Source organism: Thermobia domestica, chromosome 16 (assembly GCF_964235325.1).
Source record: "Thermobia domestica chromosome 16, izTheDome1.hap1.1, whole genome shotgun sequence".
Lineage (NCBI taxonomy): Eukaryota > Metazoa > Arthropoda > Insecta > Zygentoma > Lepismatidae > Thermobia > Thermobia domestica.
This window is the reverse complement of record NC_137469.1, coordinates 151,860,372-151,876,713: the sequence shown is the minus strand read 5'-3', so window position 1 is coordinate 151,876,713 and position 16,342 is coordinate 151,860,372. Positions and strand designations below refer to the sequence as shown.

The following is a 16,342-nucleotide window of genomic DNA, read 5'->3' as shown; positions in this document are numbered from 1 at the left end:
TTTTGTGGAATTTAATTTGAATCATTCGTAATACGGTATATATATTTCAAGTATGGACAACACTGCAGTTAACTTTTAAGAGTTAAAGATGATTTTGTGTTAACTTATTAACCATGCAGTACACTGGCGTCATAATGAAAAGCTTAATTATTGAGTGCTTCAGTATCAGCTTTATCCTAATAAATTAGCCGGTTATCTTACAACTTCAATTGTTACGGTTACAAAATATATAAATAAAAAGTTTTTCTCGGTAACTACGAATATGAGAATTTACACTCACCACTTTGCTCAGTACAATGTGCTTCGTCGATGAAGGTGTTCCAAAGATTGAAACTACTTCCAAAAATTGAAACACGAATAATCGAGAGTTTACTAATCGACTAATCGTATAATAATCGAATAATCGTAAAATTTTAAATACTTATACATCATAAGCAGAAACAGTTGAAACTCAACTGTAGCATAAACCCAGTACTTATAAGCGAACTGAGCTGGAAATACCTACAGAAACTAATCTAACAACGTAACATTAATGAAGTAGTGTATTTAATTAGAAACAAGCTGTAGAATAACAAAGTTCTTCAAGTTGCTTTGAGCTTAGTTCGTTGTAAAAGAAGTTATTTTATTAACAACCGTGCACGAATAACCTGCTAAGAGGATAATCGGCACACGAATAATCCAGAGTTTACTTTCCTTTATTACTCAAAACAATAGAAAAAAGAAAAAGAAAGAAAAGAAAGAGGGCTCACAAAGTGAAGTGTGTGTGAAGAGAAAGAAACACTAACGTCTGCAATAAACTCAATGAAAGATTTGAATTTGTAAAATATTCTTCAGTTTTGTCTTAAGTTCAGGAACTGGTATGCATCAATATGGTTAATAATAAAACTATTATAGTTAATGGTGTAAGCATGCTAAAAGAAAGGGTATAATGGGTATAATTAAACAAGTCTACGAAATCTAGTTTTCGGAAATTTCCTCTTTAAAATGCGGATGAATTTTCAACCCTCTTCTCTTGTATTCAAATAAAATAAGTTTTCATAGGATGTTGATGTATTCAGCAGTGATTGAAGAGTCGTGTTGCTGTACGGTATTGACAAGACCACAGCAAGAGTGCCATCTCTCATGTACAACATGAACAACTCTCCGTTCCCAGAGATTCATTTTAAATTCATTGGCAGAAGGGTTACATGCGTTGCCATCAATACATAACTGTATCGTAGAGAAACTCCTAACAGCAATGCGCTTCTATGGAGGTAACGAAATCCCTGTCCCTTCCACAGAAGTTCAAACGATTTCATTAATATTTGATCCATCCCCACAGAACAATGTTCTTAAGAGCATTTCTCAGATATGGAATGCAGGCATTGAACTCCATTAAGGATGTGCCAAGTTGCACTAAATGAAAGTTATTTTATGTTATCGGTATTTCTAAACAAATATATCTCCCTAATCAAGTGGAGTGCATCTTAGGTATTGAACATAATTTAACAAATGGAGTTGAGTTTTTTAATTAAAAGAAAAAAACACTAACAAGGGAAAATCACGAGTTCCAAAAGAGGTATGACGTATGACCAAGATAGCTTCTCAAATAGTACTATACCTTATGCTCTGAGTAGCACAGTAAAGTAAAAAAAAATTTAAAAATAAAAAATAAACTTCGATAGATTAACGAAAACATCGATTTGAAAGTTCGACATTATATCTTACAATGCAGACATCTAGAATTACATAGTGTAACTCTATACTGATTGAGTAGTTAAGTCTAATCTGCATACAAAGTTTCATTACCACAACAGTCACTAATTTTCAGCAAAGAAAATAATCGTCATTTATTTAACATTAGCTTTTGTAGAAGAATGGGCGATTAAATCCTATTCGAGAACTCTGACGCGACTGCTAGTGAGGAGTTCGCAAAATATACATGAAATCATTCATTGGCTAGTATTAAAAACAACAACGTGACTATCAACGAAAGCAAGCAAGCCGTAATTGGCTATACTTGGCATATTCTATATTGACGCCAAAAGAAAGAAATGATAAAGATACTAACACAGTCAAAAGGAGGTTTACTTGCATTACGTATAAAACACAGTCAAAACGATTTCTCCAATCAACTTTAAAAACGACCCGCTCGGGAGAGTAATGCTCCTGGAAGTACGTTTTTTTCGCGCGCAATTCTAGCCAGCTGTTTTACGCGTTATCCTAGCCAGTTGTTTTAAGTTGGTCGCAAAATTTATATTATGGAGTACAAGGGGAACAAAACAAGCCCTGCGGGGCTTCTAACCCGTTCCTAATACTATTACTACTTATCTATCCAAAAGTAAGTAAATCACTTTTTGAGTATTATAATCATCTTATTTTAATTTAAAGTGTTATAATATATATATATATATATATATATATATATATATATATATATATATATAAAGAACTTTCCTCGGGCCGGGTTTAAACTCACGCCAAAAGAGATTTTCGTTACTAACATATAGCGTTAGCCCACCCGGCTACGAAGACCGACAGCAGTAATTGCTTGATTTCTGCTATTTGAATACAATATGGCAAGAAATGGATAACACCAACCAATCAGAACTGTTTTTTTCGTTCCTACTTCCGGGAATATTACTCTCCTGAGCTAGTCCTTGTGACCGTGAGAATATTTTGAAAACAATTAGAGAAGACACTGACAGATTTTGTGAACGCCCACGACTTAGGCATTCATATTCATCATAGCGATTTCGTCTATGGACATTGGGAAACACAGTGACACAGGGTAGAGAATTTCAAGCTTCTCACAACTGTATTTTAAAAAAATTATGTTCGAATTCAGTAGTACCAATCACTAAATAACTGCATATGTGACGCAAGTTTAGTAAGTTAACCATAAACTAGTGTTTAAAACCGGTCTAGATGCATATATTCGTAAGACATTATATAAAACTTTCAAATTTATTTTCTCTTATTTTATATATAAATATTTCATTAATAACTTTATAATGAGGTGAACGTATTTAAAAACTCCACAAAGGGTAGTTTGCTATTATTATTATTATTATTATTATTATTATTATTATTATTATTATTATTATTATTATTATTATTATTACTATTATTATTATTATTATTATTATTATTATTATTATTATTATTATTATTATTATTATTATTAACGGTCATTGAAAAATTATTCAAGCTATTTTCTTCATATTTCTTAAATATTTTATTCATAACCTTACAACATAGCGTAAGTTATTTTAAGAAAAAGTTCAGAAGTTGTATTATAGTCTTGAGGGTGTCTTACTTTACAAATAAATATTTAATCAAGCCCGTATAATGTGGAGTAAACCATTCCTCATTTTAAAAAATTACAATTGGTAGTTTACTTGGCTCCGTGTGCTTTGCGATCAAAACCACATCTTTCAAGTAACGATAATTTTTGATTGACAGATTGATAAATTTATAAGCAATAGAGAAAAATTCCAGTTTCCGATCAGTCGATGACTGCATCCTTGATGAATCTAAAAAGTAGAAATCACGGAACCAGTGTAAGCTCTTTTTGCTGTATCATATAGATGTCCTCCCACTTGCGTACATTCCCATTTCCGTGCATGTCAAAATCCTTCCCAGTTGCGTACAAGTTTAATTTAATTTAATTTAATTTATTGACATAAAACACAACAGGCACAGGCCTAATTATAATGTTACATAGTATATACGTTATACAGATTATATAGATTAATAGAACTATTGGTAATAATTACATTCGGCTTACAGAATTAATAGACTTCTTAAAACTATTTACATCCATTGCCAGTACATAAAGGTTGAAATATTCTTTAACTAACCTCTTGTAGGTTGCACTAACTCTCCATATAGGAGATCTGCTTAAAACGTTTGTTTTCGCTGTCATACAAAAGAAAAAAAAAAAAAGTAGTTTTCGAATCAGCGCGCAATTTAGTGGATGGTACTTGGATACATATTTGTTCGTTAAGATCAGGGCAGTCTATTTTGCCATAAAAGAGTTTGTGTAAAAATAATAAGTCAATATTTTTTCCCTTGAGTTCTAATGTTTCAAATTTAAAATTTTCAATAAGGTTAATGTAGCTTTCAAATTTTGGGTAGAATTTTGTTTTCTTAAGTGTAAGAAGCCTTAAAAACTTATTTTGAGTACGCTCAATCAAGAATGAGTATTTCTGTATATTATGGTTCCATATAGCTATTACTACAATATTCTAATTTCGAACTGACGTATGCATAATACAGCACAGTTTTAAAGTTTGGTCATTTTGAAAATCTTTACTGACTCGATAAATATATCCAAGGTTTTCGTAGGCTTCTTTACAAATAGTTTCAATATGTTGAATAAAGGATAATTTTGAATCAAAGTAACTCCCAAATCCCTTACAAAATCAAGCTTTTTCAGTTTTTCCCCTAATATTAAACAATTATATTGAATATATTTTTCTTTTCTAGTGAATGTAAAATAACTGTATTTACGAACATTTAACTGACATTTATTGTTTTCACATCAAATTTCAAGATTTTGTGTCACTCTGAAGTTCTAAACAGTCTTGAATTGTTTTAATTCTGTTGAATATTTTAAGGTTATCAGCAAAGAGTAGATTTCTAGAAAATTGAAAGCACTCAGGAAGATCATTTACCACCAAAATGAAAAGTAGAGGTCCCAGATTCGAGCCTTGAGGGACTCCAGATGTTGCATGAAAGATTTGAGATTTATGATTACGGTACAGTACAATTTGTTTACGATTTTGAAGGTAGGAAGCAAAGTATTGCAGAGGTGATTTCAAGAAGTTAAAGGATGCCAGTTTGTTTAAGAGAGTGTCATGGTCAATGACGTCAAATGCTTTAGAAAAATCGGTATATATGACATCTATTTGTCCTTGCTTGTCAAGTTCCTTCGAAATGCAGTCTGCTATTAGTGCTAGATTTGAGATCGTAGTTCTGCCCTTCAGAAATCGATGTTGACTGACAGATAATGCAGGTTTAACATGATCCATTATTCGCTTATGCAATATATATTCATACACTTTGGCAAACGCAGATAAGATAGAAATTGGTCGGAACTGTTCAATGTTACTAGTTGAGTTCGTTTTGGATATTAGACACACAACTGACTCCTTCCATTTTTCAGGAAAGATACATGTTTTTATAGATAAATTAAATATAATATTCAGAGGTTGTAAGAATATATTTGAACAGCCTTTCACAATGTACGTTGGGATCCTATCTGGGCTACTTGCTGTTTTCGATTTCAACTTCCTTATTGCTTCTTTTATTTCTTTTTCGTATATGAAAGGCAGTGAAAATATATCAAGAAGAGCACTGGAACGATCATTTAGAGACATGCTCGATACGTCATAGTCCGCTTGTAAGGAGCCATAGACTGAACTAAAATGTTGCCCGAATGCTTTAGCTATGTCCGTATCATCAGTAAGGTCGTGATCATTGTACTGTATGTGATTAGAAGACAAGTGACGCGATTTATTTTTAATGAAGGACCATAATAATTTCGGATCATTCTTTAACTTATTTTTTGTGCTGCTTAAAAACTCTTTATAAGCAGCAATTATTTCTGCTTTAATTTCCATACGCAGTTGACTGAATTGTTTTCATGGTTCTTAGTGTTGCCTACACTGAGACGACTTTTTTTTACGATGATACGTTTTACGTTTAATTTTATTAATGATATTCGGGGTAAACCATGTAGGGTAGATTTTATAGTTGCTCTTTTAGGGGAATGCAATCATCAAATATTCGATACAATACTTCATAAAATAGATCCACAGCTTGATTAACATCCTTAATATTCTGCAGCATCCCCCAATCCACAGCTAATAGGTTTCAATAAAGTTTTTCAAAATCTGCTTTCCTACTGTGTTAAGCACTGTTTTAAGTTTGGTTGAATACAATGCTGTAAACTGAATAAGAAGGGGAGGATGATGTTTATCTTCTATTACCAGTGGATCGCCTTCTCTTTGAACTGTTACTTTTGAGAGATTTGTGAGAACAAGATCTAAGGTTCGGCCTTGCTAGTAGTAATATTATTAATTGAAATCGAATTACAGAGGGACGTAAAATTATCAAGACTTTCACATTTAGCTCATGACGTCATTAAATCAAAATTTGAACTAGTTATTTGTCGTAGATTCAGATCCCCTATCCAAAGAATTGTGCAACCCACAGGACAATTTGATTCTACAAATTCCAAAAAAAAAAAAAAAAAAATCATATATATGAAGTGGTGAATCAGGCTCTATGTAAACAGTACAAATATACACGGTAATTGAGTTCAAAACCAGTTTGACAATTACACTTTCAAAGTTAGTTTCCCGCCAGATGCAATGAAATGTCATGATTTACAAACGAGATAAGAATTCCCATTCCGTACAGGTTCAATAGCTGGCACTATTTCTATGAATTTTTGTTAGTTTTTGAGCAGAGGGGGATATGGAATCTGAAGGTTTCTTTTCTAGTAGCAGCCACAGCGAATAAGAATCCTTGAATAGTTTCTTTTGTAGACTGCCTAGCAGGCCAGCACGATCTTCTTTATTGACGGCACGCAGGGGTGTAGCCAAGGAGGGGGCATCGAGACCAGGCCCCCCCAAATGGTTTCTTGCCCCCCAAATGACCAGCTTTTAAAACATCATAGTAAAATTATCTCGCTTCATTCATTTAAAAGTAACAAATTGTATTGACAATTAATAATTTACGGTAAAATAGTATGGAGAAATATTGTTTTTCCATACCGATCGAATAATAATATAGTATCTCTTCCTTATATCGATCGAAAAATAGGATACTTTTTTGTGACAGTAGATTACACAATTTATTGCGATTTATATTTGACAGTTTGAAGACAAACGTTTTAACAAGGTACTACAAATATAGCCATAAAACAAAGGTATTAAACTGATTTGATACTTTAACAGGTGTTTTAAAAGACATAGAGGATGGAAAATTTGGTGAGAAACAATGTTTTTATTCAATTTGGATTTCATTCGCTCTCTCTTTTATTTCTACTCAGTGTAATAAAATAATTATGTTTTTTTAGTCACGAATAATAAATAAGTATTTTTGTCAGGAAACCGTAAAGAAATTAAGTGAAATTTCAAAGAAAATCAATCTTGTGTAGATATGTTCAGTATACAAGGTCTTAAATTTAAATATAAAGTGGCTCAGTGGTAGAGCGTTCACCTCTGGTGCTTGGGGTCCCGGGTTCGATCCCAGCCCCCGCCAAGTGAACTTTGTGGTGGACAAACACCGTGTGCGTGGGTTTCCTCGGGGTTCTCCAGTTTCCTCCCACTTTCTTCATTTCACCATTTCATTCATTATTCATCACCTAACCGGCATAACCGTGAGACGTAAAACTCAAGATTTCATTTCATTTCATTTTAAATATAAAGGTAAGCAAAGAAAGTTCTGTCGCTTTTTCACTCACCACCTTCGAACATCGATATGTCACCTAACCTGGAAGATCAAAAATAGTCCCCATCAGCATCGACGATCTTCTGAAAACGTTCTGGAAGGCCATGAAATCGATCGCAGTAGAACCTGGTGGGCCGTGAAAGGAAGAAGGTATCAGGTGCATTTTGGACTTTTACTAGGGATTTGAACTGGCGTCCTCTAAGGTAATTGTCCAAAGAATAGAAGAGGTGATAATCGGACGGTGCCATACCCGGGGAATATAGTGGTTGCAATATTGTTTGCCATCCAAGGCGGAGAATGGAGTCCTGAGTCATCCTAGCCACGTGGGACTTAGCGTTGTCCCGTAAACGAGGACCCATTTGCAATTCAGAAGAGATGGCTCCAGAGTTTTGAGGTTTTTTTTAGCACAGCTCAACTGCTAACACTACACAGTTGCGTTGATACTCTGACCAGCTGGTAGCAGTTCCCGATGCATGATGCACCAAACACACAGATTGACCTTCTTCTGGTACAGTGCTGGTTTCGACTGTTTTGAAATCGGTTCATGGGATGCTAAACAATGATGACGGCGCCGTGGAGCTTCGTATAGGACACACTTTTTATCACATGTCAAGACTGCCGCGTTGCCTTCTGGCCCGGAGTCAAAGCATGTGAGACCCATCGACTCAACTTATAGTGCTTCCCAAGTTGATGGATATGCTGCCGAATGGTTTCTTCACACACTGAATTGTAGTCCCAGTTCCTCGTTGTACATGTGTTGGTCTTCTGGTACGTGGTGTTTTCGGGTGTTTCGTCATCGTCCTTAAACTTGTTAAACCATCGCTGCAATGTCCGCGTAATCACGACACCCTCACCAAAGGCCTGGCATATCTTCCGTTCCGCTACAGCGGCGTTTGACCTCCATTTGAAATCGTTCAGCATACATGCTCTTATGACGCTCTATGGATGTCCCATGCTCCCTCTGTCTTTATGTAAGTTCACTGTGTATCTGAATTGCCACAACCAGGTAGTATGTTGGATATACCCGCACCAACAACTGACGTTCGCCTTATCTCCACTCGCATTCAATTCACGGTGTGAGGTCCAATTGAACACAGGCCTCCACGAAAAGGGACAGAATTTTCTTGGTTACCTTTATAGTTATGCACAAAAGTATAGCGTTTGGTCCCGGGCAGTAGTTCTTGATTAAGCATAATAAAAACTATCTTGAATATAATTTATGGAGAATAATAATAATAATAATAATAATAATAATAATAATAATAATAATAATAATAATAATAATAATAATAATAATAATAATAATAAGCTAAAATAGTGTTTTTAGTTTTCCAGAAGGAAACCAAAATTTTCCTTTCTTTCAGGCCTCAAAAACACTAGCAGCAACACATTTCTTTTGGTTTTGTACATTGTCGCTGGCCCCCCTCAAAAACGATGGGCCCCTCCTACACAAACCTGCTGGCTACACCCCTGACGGCACGTTTAAGGGCTATAACAAACTTTTCTCCCAAATTTTTGTAATTCATGTAGATATTGGAAGTTCAATAGAGGAAACTCATGTGATTCCAGTGGTTTTTAGCCTTCTCCCGAACAAAAGAAAGCATTTATATGAAAGGTTGAAGTCCTGAAGGTAAGCGTCCTGAATTGGAATACTGAAGTTGTAATGATAGGCTTCAAGGAAGCAGTAATAATTCTTTTAGGACAATTTTTCCTTCAGCTTCCATAAGTGGGTGTAATTTTCACTTTAACCAGTGTCTTTAGCGTAAGATACAGGATTTGGTCTTGGTTACAGACTATAGAAACAATGATAATATAAAACTTCAGGTTCGAATGTTTGCGTCATTACCTTTTCTTCTGTTAGAAATGGTCGTCAGTGGTTGACTGTTTATTCAAGAAGACATCCTCTAAGCTTGAGCAGTTCTATGGATATTTCATTGACCAGTAGCTAGAAAATTCTTCAGTCCCAATAAGCATGTGGAACTGTCATGAAAAACGCTATAGAACAAATAATACCGCAGAGGACTGGGATAACAGATTAAATACTCTGCTAAACAAGCGAAATCCTCATGTCATCGAATTAGTTCGTTTTCTCAAGTTAGAAGCCAAGACAAGTGACTGTGCTTAAGACAGAAAGTATCTCAACTTGCAAGGTAAGAGAAGAAAGTATATATGCAGCTTGACAAAAAAAAAAAAAAAAAAAAAGGGTAGTTTTGATGTTTTAAAAGATGTTAGATGATATTTGGTTGCACTTTCATATATTCATAAGTTGTCATAAACTGTAAATCGTATAATCGTATATACTTATATACTGATAAGCATTACTTATAGGTGGTGGTAACAACGGTAAACGGTCTACTGCGCATGGACCAAGACCATTGAAGATCCACATACTAGATCGACGAAGACTCTTTATAAAAGCCGACTTCTATATCTCTTTGATGTGATTTGTGAATTCGTATGACACGCATTTCGGGGATACATCGGTTGAATTTGAATTCAACGTGAAATGGTTGAGTCGAAAGAAAGAAAAAAAAACTTACAACAGTATGGAAAGCATGTATGCTTCTTTTCGTGTTTCCTTGAGCATGCAATTCCATATCCTCCTATGCTCAAACTTTATTTAAAATGCACAGAAACAGTGTCAGTTATTAAACACGTACGGAAGTGGGAAAACTCTTATCAATATCAAAATATGTCATGTCATCGCCCATGGCACTTTTACGCATCTGGGAGGTAATCATCATATATAGTTTTTACAAATATATTAATGAATGGCTCGAGCGAACATAATGATAAGCGCCATTCCCAGTGAAATTGAGTTATTAGGTAGAATGGGTTGAGATTAAATCACAGAAAAGTAGGTAGATAGTTCAATGTCGGAAACGCTCCTGCAGATCGCAGGAGAAGTTTGTTTGCTATATGTCATTGCATTGAAGTGCATGGGAATGGTCTATCTTCTTTTCCAGCTTACTCAAAATTTAGAAAATTTGACGTATCATTATGTTCACCCGAGCTGCTCATATCTCTATATGTAAAAAAAAGTCCTGACTGACTAACAGAATTATCAACGCCCAGACTAAACCTCTTACTCTAGAAAATTGAGATTTGGACAAGGCATGGGATTTGTGATGTAAGGTCCCACTAAAGAAGGAGTTTTGGAAATTGGACGGGAAGGAGGAAAGAAGGATGGCAATTATTATCTTAAAATGGCCATATCTCGGAATCTCTGGAGGATAGAAACATGAAATTTGGTGTACCTACTTCTCATTTAAAATAATTAAACACGTGTTTCAGCGTATTTTATTTGACCTAGAAGACAAAAAAATAGGTGAGAAGGAAGAACAGGGAGGGGAAGATTTACAATTATTGTTGTAAAATGTTCATATCTCTTAATCGTTTAAGGTTAGAAACAAGAAATTCGGTATATAATTGGATGCAACGGCGCCGACTTTCCAAAATTTATGTGGGTTCATATTTACGGCGTGACATGTTATATGTTTTCAGGGAAGTCTCGATATTTGATTGATTTATTTTCAGTTAAAATCTTCTATGAGAACTGTCATAAAGGTCTGTGCTGTGATAAAGTAAAATATACCGGTACTATAAGGATAATTTGGGGCTGCCCTAGCTTAGTCGATAACACGGCTGACTTAAACTCAAGAGAAACGGGTCCAAACTAAAAATTTTGTGGGTCCGCAACACCCACAAGATTATTTGCGTGGGTGCCGGAGCTCCGGAGCCCCCACAAGTGGGCGCGCATGATTGGATGGTCATATCTATAAATTTGTTAAGTTAGAGACATGAAATTTTGTCAACGCTTTTTGATATTTTCCATAGAATAGATGACAGAAGGCGGGTAGAAAAAAAGAATCGGGGTTACAATTTGTTAAAATAAGATAGCTATACCTTGAAATTTGTTAAGCTGAGAGAAATAAAAATTAGTATTTAGATTTTTATTTTTAAATAACTAAAGAGTGGTTAAGCATTTTTAAAATATTCTTTTATACTATTATTTATTTATTTATTTCCATTACTTACAATATTCAATTAAAATGTGTCACTTTTTTTCCTTCCATTGAAACTTTGAAATATTTTGAAAAAGAAAAGTCAGCTTGAGTGTACGAGCTACTGGTGTACCCTTGTTCACAAGACAGTTTCTTTTTTCTTCATTTAAATTACCTCCCTGTACGAAAAGCACATGGTTGTAGCAACGAGTGTTTCTTTCAGAAATAATGTTCCGGGGGGGGGGCACTACTGATAGGCTACTATTCTATTTATTATTATGGTATAGACCCATTATTTTGGTCTGCTCCGGGGGGCACTCTCAGAGCTCCGAGGGGTGGGGCCAGTGCCCCCCAAATACAGGTCTGAAAGAAACATTTCCATCTGCCGAAAGGAAGCATTTCGTCTGTGAAAGAAACAAAAGTAAGTCAGACAATTTTCTTCTGTTGGCATTTTCTTCGCACACAATTTCATCATTTTCATTTAGGCTGTGTTAATTTAAAAGTTACAAGAATATTTCAAGATAAATGGCTCACCCTGTATATAGGCCTATATGAACATCGTCTGCATAACGTGCTGCTCACTTTTTAAAACGCAGTGATAAATAGCAAAATGAGATGATGGCTAAGTTTAAACTTTATTTCCGGCAGTTAGCTCACCCTGGCTTTGAACTGTTTATCAGATAATACTTTGTCACTACTTCTGAGCAAACCATTCTCATTAAAATAAATAAATAAATAAATAAATAATATATAATGAAAGAAAGAAAACTCAAAATATAACCTCCATAGCCACATACAAAAATACGTGTTTTAATAGCCTGTGGGCATGACAGTGCTCTACACAGGAAAAACGTTGGCGACCCGCTGTCTGCTACGTCTGTTCCACAGATGGTACGTGTCCTTTCGGAGCTGATCTTCCTGTAAATTGACTTTTGTGAGGAGCTGCTGTTTCAACATATCAGGTGTCAGAGTAACAGAAGGAAGCCATTTGTAGCTACTCCTGGAGGTCATTTCGTAGAAGCTACCAGATACTTTAACTTGTTTGTGTAATATGTCAGCTTAGGGAATGATGCCTCGGATGTGCAAGACAAAATTTGTTTTGATCTCCAGATTTGTCAGTCGTTTTCTGTTAGCGTAATTGGCTGAACCAGAAGTTCTAAGGATTTTAGATTACACTAACAAGTTGTTCTTCATAGAGTTTTTCTTTTTCGTTCTTCTTTAGGATAAGAAAACTAATCAGGAAGATGTGAACTATTGATGTGAAAATGTGAAGATCTGTAAAATACAAGTGGTAGCTTGATAAAAAGTTGATACAAAAACCTTTATCTATTGACCAATGAAATCAACAATCTTTTGCAAGTTTATTTATTTATTTATTTATTTATTTATTTATTTATTTTTTTGATTTAATACAGTGTAACCCCTTCTGACAGATGATGATTTTCTGAATGAGTCTCTTCCAACACAATATTGATGCTGTGTCCTAGTTTTTCTTACCACTTTCTGCACTTGTTTGCTCTTAATATTTCTGTTCTATTTGTTTTTATTTACTAAATATGCAGGAACAACAAATAGTAATAACAACAATAAACTATTGGCTATAAAATTCAAATCATAGACAATAATCTTCCTATATACAAACAGGCCCTGACTAATGACATCCAAGGCCTCTTTACGGTTAACACAGTCGGCTCCTGCTTTCTTGTAATTTAGTAAAAGCTAATTTTAGTTTTTATTTATTTAAAGTACTTTGAGTTTGAAAAAAAAAAGACAAAGGCTTAGAAATAAAGTAGACGAGTATCAACTAAAATTTTATACATTATCCGCCTTATATAGAGTCGTTTTGACATATATTACCGTCATACTAAAGGCCTGCGTACTGCAGGAAACATATGTTAGTCGATTTCTTTAATATTGCACTAATCACGCATCAGAACGACTCTCCATAAGAGCCTATAAGTTTTGACTTTTATTAGGTTTAGTGCTACCCACGAGACGAGAAATAAGGGTTTCTCGTCTCGTTTCGTATATTTTGAAGGTCTCGTTTTGTATCAATTCTCGAAAAAGTTTGAATTAAAATTTGTTTAAATATAAACAGGTTTTAATTGAATTTTGCTTGAATTAAAATAGCTAATGAAACATCATGTCTTTGAAAATGTTTAGACATTTTTGATATAAAATTTACAAGCAAGCAAGAATTGTTTGTGTTAGAATATATGATAGTACATGGCTACGATATATTTCACGATTTTTACACATGTAAGTACAAGGATAAATCAAAAAGTAAGGTGAAATTGCCTGTCAAACCCATAGTATTGTGTGTAGCAAATTAATTCTTTTCCATGTTACAGGTAATCTGGTAATAGAAGTGTGACGGCTTGTACAACATTCTATGTCCACCCGTCTGGTGCTGAGAGCAACTCAAAGATGGCGCAACGACTGGAACATTACACCAAGGAGGAAGTGCGCGGTGTCATTCGTTTTTTCTGGGCCAAGGGAACAAAACCATGTGATATTCATCGAGAATTGGTGAAGTTCTACGGAGATAGTGTTATGTCGCTGAAACAAGTGTACGTGTGGTGTAACGCATTTGCAAGTGGTAGGAGTACTGTCACAGATGATGGCAGAAGTGGCAGACCATCAACTTCCATCACCAACACGAATGTGGCTGTCATCGATGCCATGATTCGTGAAGACAGAAGAGTGCGGTTGCAGGACATTGCCAATGAATTGAATATCTCTTATGGTTCCATAAGCGGTATCGTCCATGACGAACTGGGCTTCACAAAAGTGTGTGTGCGCTAGGTACCCAAGCTTCTGAGTAACGAACACAAAAACCAGCGAATGGGCATTTCCCTGAGCCACCTCACACGTTATGCCGACGAAGGAAATTCATTCCTTCATCGCATCATAACGTGCGATGAAACTCCGATACCTCTATGGACACCTGAATCCAAACGTCAGAGCATGACATGGAAATATCCATCGTCACCACAGGCCAAGAAATGCAAGACAATAGCATCTGCCCAGAAAACAATGGCTACTGACTTTTTGGACCGTCTCGGTGTTATTCATGTTGAATTTCTGGAAAAGGGTACGACCATTAATGCAGACACCTACTGCCAAACCCTGGACAGGCTGAAAGCAACCATACGGCAGAAACGGCGGGGGGCACTCCAAGAGGGCGTGTTGTTACAGCATGATAACGCACGTCCACATACAGCCGACCGGACCCGTACACACCTCCGCGGGTTCAAGTGGGAAATTCTCGATCACCCTCCGTATAGCCCTGATTTAGTCCCGTCGGATTACCATTTGTTCGGCCCCCTGAAGCAATATCTCCGTGGGCAGTGTTTCCAGACCCTGACACTGACAGAGCCACAACAGGCTACACGTACCTTTTTAGGAAATCTGGAACCACATTTCTTTGAACAGGGCATGGATGATTTGGTGCCACGTTGGAATAAATGTTTAGACAACTACGGTTCCTTCTTCGAATAATAGTGTGATACCATACTTCAAACATAGTAAAGCTTTATCAACGTATCTCTGTACGCTTTTCTGTAAATCAACAATTCACCTTACTTTTTGATTCACCCTTGTATGAAACAATACATTCAGTATACGTTATTCTAAACACGAGAAACCATGGAACTGGCAGTACTTAACACTTCTGACTTCCCGACGACGCATTCCGTGTTCAGTGCTGAAAAGGTTATATTTTGCCTGCTTTGGACCCATATTTAAGTCATAGCATATCAGAGAATTCTGCTGGTAGCATGTTTGGGAATTATGTTCTGAAGAGAATCGCTTGAGAACCCATAGTACGTTGGTGAAATATGCAGTTTTGAGTGATACTACATGTGTGATTTCCTTTACACTAATACCACTCCATTGTTCCTCGTGTTCGAAACAATACGTGGTGAAATCTATGTGTTCAACACTTTTGAATGGATCTAGTTCTAAAACTACGCATGTTTTCTCACAGTTCCATATGAACTTCCTTTTTATGTGAGGAATCAGCTCTTAAATCTTGTTGGTATAATTCATTAACACTCTGTATGTACAGAGAGGGTGTGTGTGTGTGTGTGTGCGTGTGTGTGTGTGACACCTGGGTACGTATAAAGGTGATATTCTTCCCCCTTGGAAAAATAATTAATGCGAACACTAGTGGCGTACATGGAGCGAATGGCATAAGAAACTTAAAGACATTCCTCTGAAATCCCCTGATGCACTGCCCGTAGATTTTTATGAGCAATGGCTCTTTTGGAACGATCCTTGGGTCAATAACAGTGTTTCGAAAACCTGTCAAGAGGCGGATTTAATTGGAACAGACTTGATCACATTGCGCTTCATGGTAGTTTTCTTCAGTGGGAACGAAGATGAAGAGTGATCACTAACAGACAGGACTTGCACATCGAGTATAGTGGCTTCTTAGCATTTCTTAAACTATTAAGAATCTCCTTTTCGTTAGCATACATGTAAAACGACCTTTTGCACATTTATTGAAAACCTTATTGCAGTTTATTGAAACTTTATAACATAGGCTTCCTTCAAATTTATGATCAGCTAAATTCTTCATAGACTCGTAATACAATAGTTCAGCAGTTATTTTTGCTGTAAATCGGAGTGGTGACTTAAAAACTTTCCTGGATGAGAAAGTATTAATATTTAGTCCACTCTTTAAAAAAAATACCGTATAAAGTTGGGCCGTGTAACGTGGGTTTCTGTCACCACGGCATGGCGCGTCCTCAGGTTGCGGATCAAGGAGAAGGCCTCTAGATATAGAGGTTAGGTGCGAATATACAGAATAAGCAGTCGCGGACAGACGACTTGGAGTGGTCCTCCAGCTTCGGGATTTCGGTAAGGATAAAAACCTCATCCTGTAAAAAAAA

At 35.8% G+C, this 16,342-nt stretch overlaps 2 protein-coding genes across 2 annotated transcripts; both read left to right on the top strand.

The window, feature by feature from the left end:
- Positions 1-13,874: 13,874 nt before the first annotated feature.
- Positions 13,875-14,252, top strand: LOC145672657 (protein GVQW3-like). The gene has a single exon (XM_081741820.1). The coding sequence runs from the start codon at positions 13,875-13,877 to the stop codon at positions 14,250-14,252; it is 378 nt and encodes a 125-aa protein (XP_081597946.1).
- A 162-nt stretch (positions 14,253-14,414) lies between these two features.
- LOC145672656 (histone-lysine N-methyltransferase SETMAR-like) lies at positions 14,415-14,948 on the top strand. Its single transcript, XM_081741819.1, has one exon. It carries the CDS (start codon positions 14,415-14,417, stop codon positions 14,946-14,948), a length of 534 nt encoding a protein of 177 aa, XP_081597945.1.
- The last annotated feature ends 1,394 nt before the right edge of the window (positions 14,949-16,342 follow it).

What these genes read in the sequence shown, in the direction of transcription:
- LOC145672657 (XM_081741820.1), top strand. Translation starts at nt 13,875, where the DNA reads ATGGCGCAACGACTGGAACATTACACCAAGGAGGAAGTGCGCGGTGTC.
- LOC145672656 (XM_081741819.1), top strand. Translation starts at nt 14,415, where the DNA reads ATGACATGGAAATATCCATCGTCACCACAGGCCAAGAAATGCAAGACA.